This window comes from the organism of the source record quoted next, unplaced genomic scaffold (genome assembly GCF_019419815.1).
Source record: "Pyrus x bretschneideri cultivar Hongxiangsu unplaced genomic scaffold, Pyrus_bretschneideri_v1 Contig17, whole genome shotgun sequence".
Lineage (NCBI taxonomy): Eukaryota > Viridiplantae > Streptophyta > Magnoliopsida > Rosales > Rosaceae > Pyrus > Pyrus x bretschneideri.
In genome coordinates this window covers 1477342-1487489 of record NW_025999468.1, presented here as the reverse complement: position 1 = coordinate 1487489, position 10148 = coordinate 1477342, and the positions used below count along the sequence as shown (strand labels likewise).

The 10148-nt window shown below is 37.8% G+C and overlaps 1 protein-coding gene across 1 annotated transcript; it reads left to right on the top strand.

Moving 5' to 3' along the window:
- Nucleotides 1–7895: 7895 nt before the first annotated feature.
- On the top strand, nt 7896–9812 carry LOC125476091. The gene is made up of 4 exons (XM_048581823.1): nt 7896–8168; nt 8255–8376; nt 8487–8569; nt 9372–9812. The coding sequence occupies exons 1-4, from the start codon at nt 8076–8078 to the stop codon at nt 9383–9385; spliced, it is 312 nt and encodes a 103-aa protein (XP_048437780.1). The 5' UTR covers nt 7896–8075; the 3' UTR covers nt 9386–9812.
- Nucleotides 9813–10148: the final 336 nt, after the last annotated feature.

Below are 10148 nucleotides of genomic sequence, written 5' to 3'. Positions count from 1 at the left end.
GGGAAGCCAAGGCCAGACTCCGGTGAGTCCTCAGGCCACTACACCACCATGTTTCAATCTCTCTACCGTTCTTATATTTTCTCCATTCCACTGTCGATGCACACCTGCACAGAAACATTGACCATTGCACAACAACAGTAGCACACCTAACCTTGCTTACTCCGGCGAGTTTACGGTTTTCCGACCAAGGGTCAGCCTCGGGAGCCCTCAACCTCAAATCTTATTGTTTTTGGAACTTCTGATAAGGTCTTTAAACTTCAAATTGCAATTTGAAAGAGTTGATGCAGAAAAACATCTCGGGGAAAAGATCCCCAGATTTTGAGCAAGGAACCGTGGCCATCCGACCACTTTCAAGACTTTTTTCCACCCAGCTCCGACTGTAACTCGGCCCCACTCCGATATAGATCTATTCTCTGTACTTTTTACTTCAAAATGGCTTTTGAATCATCAAGTTTGGTTAAGTATCGAACTAGAAATTAGCTCTGAAAGTTGGGATGAAATTCTCAGATTTCCAGCAAGAACCCATGACCATTTGGCCACTTTCAGACCACTTTTCCGGCGAACTCCGATTATAACACGGTCTCAAATGGGTATAGACCTATTTCCTACACTTCTAACTTCACTTAGGTTCTTGTATCATTGATTTTGGTGGGGAATCTAGCTCGATATATACATAAATATATATATATACACACATAAAAAAAAAAATATATATATATATACACACACACATACACACATAAATATATAAATGTTTAGCTTCCATACATCTAGTAATGAATTTTTCTATATGACTACCATAATTAAATTAATGTTTATAGTAAATGGCGTAACGATGAGAATTAGTAAATCGTTATAAATCTTACAAAATGCTTTAGCTAAATTTATGGCTATGAATAATGATATATTGACTAGAATTATCGAATTACTGTGGCATGACTATATTGATGTTATTTGCTCATCGTTTGCTGCACCGGTGTTAGTACTCGCCCGGGCCAGGGCTAGTTTTTCACCTGTATGTGTACATCGCACCGTACGCTCACTTTGCATTCATAGTAGGTGCTAGTCATGTCCTAGATTGATATAGACAATTAGGACTCGTATGTGTTACGCATAGCGCCAGCCTTCATGTGATTGTAGTACTAAAGCGTATATCATTGTTACACCCAGTTATGTTCATGTAAGAATATCTGTACATGAACTCGTATGTTAGCATATGTCGATGAACGCTTGCTATGATATGATTGCTTATGCGAGATTATGTGATTACGGATGTCATATGTTATTTATGAAATCTTATGCCATATTGAATTCTTGAGATCTTGCAGGCTACAGTAAGTATTCTCTTACTATACGTAATATGTATATTTTGGAAAATATACTTGTTTTACGAGAAGGGTTATTATGTTTTCGAAAAAGTTTTTACAACGCTTTATTTTCAGGCCCACTCACCCTTGTTTTTCGTCATTCTAGGTTTTAGCAGCTGAACTTTCATATCAACGAGGATTCTTGGCAAATATCAGTATAGGTGGCTAATTTCGATGGTATAATTCTCATCCAACTTTATTGTACTTTACTTATACTCTGACGTCACGTGTGAAAAAGTTCATTCCCGCTCACTCTTGTATTTAGGCACTTTTAGGTTTAAATTTGTTCACATTTTCCACATCACTACACTTTACGGCTTTGTCACCCTCCTGTTGTCAACCAGCACAGATCGATTTGGAGTCCAGGTGGACATTCCGGGTCGATGTGTGTCCCTAAATTTTATTACATCCATTATTAGAAATAATTTGTAAATATTTAAGTCTGTTTGCAAGATCGAGATTATGAGGTTGGAAGCCTAACTAGTAGACTTATATAAGCTACACTAGAATTGAAATAATTTGTAACTATTTATTTTTAATATAATCTATATTAGCTACCCTCTTTATTGAGAACTCCGAACAAAAACAGGAAAGTATTTCTCTCCATCCTCCTACTTGACTCCTCCCCTAACCCCAAAAGCCAACTGCTTAGAACCGTCATTTTCCACCATTGGCAACAAGCTACAAACAAAAATGCGAAAAAAAAAGGTTTTCCCCACCTTCCCACATGATTCCCACCCCAACATTTAACCCTTGAGATCCAACCGCTTAGAATTGTCTTCTTCCACCACCGACACCAAGCTACAAAAAAAAAAAAAAAAAAAAAAAAAAAAGAAAACAATGCATTCTCCTTGTACCTACATGACTCCCATTGCAACCTCCTCGTCAGAAATAGAGCTTATTACTATCACTTCAATCGGTGACAACCCAAACAACATCAGAAACAACACTGCAATCGGTGACAACCGAACAACAATGACGGCGACGACAATGACCCAAACAATAATGGGGGCAGCGGGAACAACCTAAACAACAATGGCGGTGACGGCAACAACCTGAACAACAATGGCAGCAGCGCCAACAACCTAAACAACAATGGCAGTCGCGGCAACATCCTGAACAACAATGGAGGCGATGATAACAACAAAAAAAACAATGAGGGCGGCAACAACAACATGAACAATAATGGCAACGACAACAACCCAAACAACAATATCAGCGACACTAACAACAACGGCAACATTGGCCGCAACCATTTCTCCCACGAAACTTTCCTTTAAAGCACTGAAAATCAACGTCTTTCTTGCAGAGGTTGCCTTGCTATGGACTATTACACTCAACCCGAACATATTTGTCAAGGCAGTCGGACACGAACTTGGACACTGTTATTGTTTTCCGGATTGCGCAATGCAGGTTGAGGATTTGGTACCTCCGTCTTTGTGAAACCCTTCATTGGAAAACTCTTGTCCCGAGTTGAGGTGGTTTGATTCGGGGAAGAACCCCAACAAAAAGTGGATTACAAGGATCATCAAGGACGAGAATTGCAAGTGCAAATCAAGTTATTTCTACACATTCATGGCTTCCACAACGTGTCCATGTTGATCATATGGTGGGGATTGTCGATCATGACTTATGAACTCCCACAGGTTACCTCCCCTGTGTGGGCTACACTCTGCATTGTATGGGTGGCATATTGTCTGTCCACAAGGAGGTTGTACCCTGGAGAGCAAAGTTTGTGGATGTGGCTTCAAATTGGCTACACAAACTGTGAAGCCACCTCCACAAACTTTGCTCTCCGGGGTACAACCTCCTTGTGGACGGACAATATGCCACCCATACAACCCAGAGTGTAGCCCACACAGGGGAGGTAACCTGTGGGAGTTCATAAGTCATGATCGACAATCCCCACCATATGATCAACATGGACACGTTGTGGAAGCCATGAATGTGTAGAAATAACTTGATTTGCACTCGCACTCCTCGTCCTTGATGATCCTTGTAATCCAATTTTTGTTGGGGTTCTTCCCCAAATCAAACCACCTCAACTTGGGATAAGAATTTTCCAACAACGGGTTTCTCATGGACGGAGGTACCAAATCCTTAACCTGCACTGCGCAATCCGAAAAACAGTAACAATGTCCAGCTTCGTGTCCAACCGCCTTGACAAATATGTCTGGGTTAAGTGTAATAGTCCACATCAAGGCAACCACTGCAAGAAAGACATTGATTTCCAGTGCTTTAAGGGAAAGTTTCATGGGAAAAATGGTTCCGGCCAACGTTGTTGTTAGCGTCGTCGTTATTTTTGTTCGGGTTGTTGTCCCTGCCATTGTTGTTCAGGTTATTATCGTCGCCCCCACTATTGTTCAGGATGTTGTTGCAACTACCATTCTTGTTCAGGTTGTTGGTGCTGCTGCCATTGTTGTTCAGGTTGTTGCCGTTTGAAGTGATAGCAATAAGCTCTATTTTTGGCGAGGAGGTTGCAGTGGGAGTCATATAGGAACAAGGAGAATGCATTGTTTTCTCTTTTTTGTTTGTAGCTTGGTGTCGGTGATGGAAGATGACGATTCTAAGCGGCTGGATCTCAAGGGTTAAATGTTGGGGTATGAGTCATGTAGGAAGGCGGGAAAACCTTTTTTTCTCATTTTTGTTTGTAGCTTGTTCTTTTTTCTCATTTTTGTTTGTAGCTTGTTGCCAGTGGTGGAAGATGATGGTTCTATGCAGTTGGGGGAGGAGTCAGGTAAGAGGATGGAGAGAAATACTTTCCTGTTTTTGTTCGGAGTTCTCTATAAGGAGGATAGCTAATATAGATTATTATATAAATAAAAAGTTCACGATCTTAATTCTAGTGCAGCTTATAGAAGTCTACTAGTGTAGCTTATAAAAGTCTACTAGCTAGGCTTCCAACCTCACGATCTTAATTCTCGCAAATGGACTTAAATATTTACACATTATTTCTAATAATGGACGTAATAAAATTTAGTGACACACCCCGACCCATAATGTCCACCTGGACTCAAAATTGAGCTCTGCTGGCCAACACCAGAAAGGTGACGAAGCCATAAAGTGTAGTGATGTGAAAAATGTGAATAATTTAGACTGCGCATGTGAGCGGGATTGAACCCATATCACACAAGTGATGTCAGAGCATAGATAAATTAAAGTAAAAGACGAGTAAGGACATTTATACCAAAAGGAAAAGTCTCCTACGTAACAGCTTTTGCCATCAATTCTCGTCGTCACAAAACCTCTACCACTAAAATCCTGGAGGGGTGAAAAATAAGGATGAGTGAGCCTGAAAATAAAGTTTTGTAAAACCTTTTCGAAAAGTGTAACCCCTCGCTGTAAAATAAGTATATGGTTTTCCAAAAATATTATAATAATAGTATGTAGTAGATACCCTATAGCAGAAGTGAGTCAAAAGTGTAAGGCAGAACAACAAGGTATTATAAACCATAAATCAATGCGCATTAATTATGAAGGCACACAAGTCCATTGCAGAGGTATTCAAACAATGGAATAGGTTGGGTGTAGGTATTACATTCTAGTACCCCCGACCCGAAATGTCCATTCAACTAAGTAAGATTTTTGTTCGGCTGATGCATTAGTCATGTTGGCTTTAGCCTTCATTGCCCTTGATGATCAACTTACTCTCTAGTCTAACATTTAATAATTGGATCCACTACTAGGTTGACTATATTTAATGGTGCACAAAATCCATATTGAAATTTTATTTCATATGAGAGTAGTTGTTTTCCAATGTTAAGTCCTAGAAACATATGTTAGGGCTTACACAATAATTTGCCAGGAAGTAGACTTTCCCGTATTTATGATATTGTAAGAAGGTCTCTAACCTTGCCATACTCAAACAATTATTCATTTACAATAGACGACATCTTGCAAGATATATTTCCATTTTTCTTAAGTAAATCTCATATCTCAAAGATAGCTAAGTTACCCCCACAATTCTTCCATAATTGTGGTTCATTTTTAATGTTATCCTTAAATTGATCATAATTTGTAGTTTAATAATTAGGAATTGATTAAGAAACAGAGTCTTATCTATCTTCTTAGGCCTTAATACCTCACTACTCAGTTCTACAGGCAAAGCGCTTCTTGGCTTTCATTCGTTAGCCTACTTTCAAATTGTCACGGATCTAGAACCCTCAAAAATGGAATGTCATCCCCTTTTGAGTTTAGGCTTTACCACGACGGCACACATCTCCGTCGGTTAAAACTTTTCTTATTTGGCGCCAAAAATTTACATGACGAATCTTTTCATCACCTACGAACTATTTTCGTTGTATAAGAACTTTCAGTCAACCCAGGTTGCTGACTTATTTTGCCCTACCACCTGCAAAGTCCATCGTGTAAGTTAGATTTAGCCGACGAGATTTGTTCCGTTGCTTAAAAAGTCGTAAGAAAAGCTCAAATTTCTGGTAGTGCTTGATTTTATATGATTTCAAGAATTTTTGAGAAGTTGCAATGTTTCATAGTAAAAGGAGAAATTTCATAGGCATGCGATTAACCCTGATAACACAATGTCTTGCTTTTGGTTTCTTTTTGGATAAAAAGGCAGCCTTCTTCGTTGTCTTTTATGGTTTATTTAGAAGTGCTTCTGCTCATTAATATTTTTATTGAAAGCACTTTAAAAACAAAACATTGTACCCAACAACTTTAGAGAAGTATTTTAGTTCATCTTAAAGTTTACTTATGATATTCCATATTTTTGTACTTATTTGCAGTTATCTTATGTGGAGGTGTGTTTCCTTAAGACGAGACAAAAATGAATTATAATTTATAACAATATGAAGTTTATTTCAGTACAAAATTAGTCCCAAGTTGGGACTGCAACTTTTTATGACTTGAAAGAGCTTATTCCATTATAGAGTATTACTCGAGAGATGTTTTACTGTAATCTCTGTTGTTACAGTAATAAATAATAAAGTAATTATCTCCTTAATTTAGCTATGGCAGTATAGCTCCTCTGCACACAGAAATTCAAATCCTTTATCCAGAGTTTAGAACTTTATACATCAAGCTATGAAAAGAAAATATGAAGAATTTGAGTGGACAATATATGCCTGATTATTTTTTCTGTCTGCCAACAAGTTATAATTCCTAATTTATTATCTGTGACTTGCTGTAAACTATATATGCAAAATCACTAGAGTAGAAAAAACAGAAGAAACATGAATGAACTGCAGTTTTTTCAATCTGCTGTTTGGTTTCTAAATCAACATGCATTGATGATCGGGTTGGTGAACGTAATTTTAAAGTTGTACAATTATAACGTGAAGAAGCTAAATTTTTTTTTCTTCTTATTTCTTTATAGTTATGTTCACTACTTATGTGCATCAACTCAAAACACAACAAATTAGTAAACCATGCAGTTAGAATTGAGATGGATCAATGATATTGTCACATGATTGTTTACGGGATAGACTCTAGTTTTCTCCATAAACACAACCCTAATTTCCCTTTAATTTGCATTTTTATTGCCATCTATGGATCTTGCATCTAGAAAATAATAAATACGCACATTTTTCACGCTCAAACACAAGCTTGTTAATTTGTTGTTCTCGTATGATTTATTTTATCCGACAATCAAAATAAATAAAGAATATGTGATAAGTTGAAAATGATGCGTGAAAATCATATTTCTTACACCTAATAGTCACCAAAAATATGGTTGTTATCAGAAAAATGCTAAAAAGAAACATTTTATTTCTGATTTATACAGAATGCGTGTTCCCAAGCTACTATTCCATCAACACTTCATCTTTTAACTGCAAATCGTTCATGAATAAAGCAGTGTACAAATGTAGTTATGTCATCAAATAATCACAATTTGAGGAGAGAAATTGGTCTGAGGATAACAAAAAAAATCAAAATATATAAATAAATGTAAAATCATCAAACAATTTGAGGAGAGAAATTGGTCTGGGGATAAAAAAAAAAATCAAAATATATAAATAAATGTAAACTCATCAAACAATCACAATACCGCATGTGACAGTGACACAGTCACATATGGTCCAAAAATCATCAAAACCACCATATTATTATCAAATATAAAAATAACGAAGACCTTGTTTGGGAAAAACCTAATTTATTGAGATTCAGACTGGAAGAAGGATTAGCTAGGAAGTTTCGTAACTAAGCTAGCTAGGGTCTGAGCCTGGTTGCAGAAAAAAAATGATCCGCGTTTAATGCACGTGTACGAGAGAAAAATGATTCGTTATTTTTCTGTTTCTCCATTGGTGGCCTTGGGCTGTGTGCCACGTGGGGCTCACCCGCCATTCCTCCACCCCTCTCCCGTGAGAAAATTTTTCCATGTGCCGGGAACACCATGGTGTTCCCTCACACATTAGGATTTAGTTTTTTATATTTATTGAAATATAAAATTAAAGGATATTCAAAATGTCAAATCCTGATGTGTGAGGGAACACCATGTGTCATGGTGTTCCCGGCACTTGGAAAAATTTCTCCTCTCCCGTGTCCCCTCCATTATTTCTGGCACCTCTCCTCGGCTGCCACATTATCATTTCCCTTCCCTCTCCTTTAGTTATCTGCTCCCCAACACTCATCCTTCTATGTAAAGCCGAGGAGGCCGGGAAGCCAAGTTCAGACTCCGGTGAGTCCTCAGGCCACCACACCACCACGTTTCAATCTCTCTCCCCTTCTTATATTTTCTCCATTCCACTGTCGATGCACGCCTGCACAGAAACATTGACCATTGCACACAACAGTAGCACACCTAACCTTGCTAACTCCGGCGAGTTTACGGTTTTCCGACCAAGGGTAAGCCTCGTGAGCCCTCAACCTCAAATCTTATTGTTTTTGGAATTTCTGATAAGGTCTTTAAACTTCAAAGTGCAATTTGAAAGAGTTCATACAGAAAAACATCTCGGGGAAAAGATCCCCAGATTTTAAGCAAGGAACCGTGGCCATCCGACCACTTTCAAGACGTTTTTCCGGCGAGCTCCGACTGTGTCTCGGCCCCGCTCCGGTATAGATATATTCTCTGTACTTACTACTTCAAAGTGGCTTTTGAATCATCAAGTTCGGTTAAGTATCAAATTAGAAATTAGCTCTGATAATTGGGATGAAATTCTCCAGATTTCCGGCAAGAACTCATGACCATTTGGCCAGTTTCAGACCACTTTTCCGGCGAACTCCGATTATAACACGGCCTCAAATGGGTATAGACCTATTCCCTACACTTCTAGCTTCATTAGCTTATTGTATTATTGATTTTGGTTGAGAATCAAGCTCGATATATACAAATATATATATATGTATATGTTTAGTTTCCATACATACATCTACTAATAAATCTTTCTATATGACTGCTGTAATTAAATTAACGTTTATGGTAAATGGCCTAACGATGAGAATTAGTAAATCATTATAAATCTTACAGAATGCTTTAGCTAAATTTGTGGCTATGAATAATGATATATTGATTAGAATTATCGAATTACTATGACATGATTATGTTTACGATATCTGCTCATCGTTTGCTGCACCGGTGTTAGTACTCGCCCAGGCCAGGGCTAGTCTTTAATGTGTATGTGCACATTGCACCGTAGGTTCACTTTGGATCCTAGATTGCTATAGACAATTAGGACTCGTATGTGTTGCGCGTAGCACCAGCATTCATGTGATTGTAGTACTAGAGCGTATATCATTGTTACACCCAGTTTTGTTCATATAAGAATATCTCTGCATGAATTTGTGTGTCAGCATGTGTCGATGAACACTTGCTATGATATGATTGCTTATGCGAGATTATGTGATTACGGATGTCATATGTTATTTATGAAACATTATGCCATATTAAATTCTTGAGATCTTGCAAGCTACAGTAAGTATTCTCTTACTATACGTAGTATGTATATTTTGGAATATACTTGTTTTACGCAAAGGGTTATTATGTTTTCGAAAAGGTTTTTACAAAGCTTTATTTTCAGGCACACTCACCCTTCTTTTTCGCCCTTCCAGGTTTTAGCAGCTGAACTTTCGTATTGACGAGAATTCTTGGCAAATATCAATATAGGTGGCTACCTTCCATGGTATAATTCTCATCATACTTTACTTATGCTCTAACATCACATGTGAAAAGGTTCATTCCCGCTCACTCTTGTATTTAGGTACTTTTAAGTTTAAATTTATTCACGTTTTCCACATCACTACACTTTATGGTTTCATCACCCTCCTGTTGTTAGTCATCACAGCTCGATTTGGAGTCCTGGTGGACATTTCGGGTCGGGGTGTGTCACTAAATTTTATTACGTCCATTATTAGAAATAATTTGTAAATATTTAATTTCATTTGCAAGAATCAAGATTGTGAGGTTGGAAGCCTAGCTAGTAGACTTGTATAAACTATACTAGAATCGAAATAATTGTAACTATTTATTTTTATAATAATCTATATTAGCTACCCTTTTTATAGAGAACTCCGAACAAAAACAGGAAAGTGTTTCTTTCCATCCTCTTACCTGACTCCTCCCCTAACCCCTAGAGTCAGCTGCTTAGAACCGTCATCTTCCTCCACTAGCAACAAGCTACAAACAAAAATGAGAAAAAAAAAAAGTCTTCCCCGCCTTCCTACATGACTCTCATCCCAACATTTAACCCTTGTGATCTAGGCGCTTAGAATCGTCCTTTTCTACCACCGACACCAAGCTACAAACAAAAAGAGAAAACAATGCATTCTCATTGTTCCTACATGACTCCCACTGCAACTTCATCGCCAAAAATATAGCTTATTACTAGC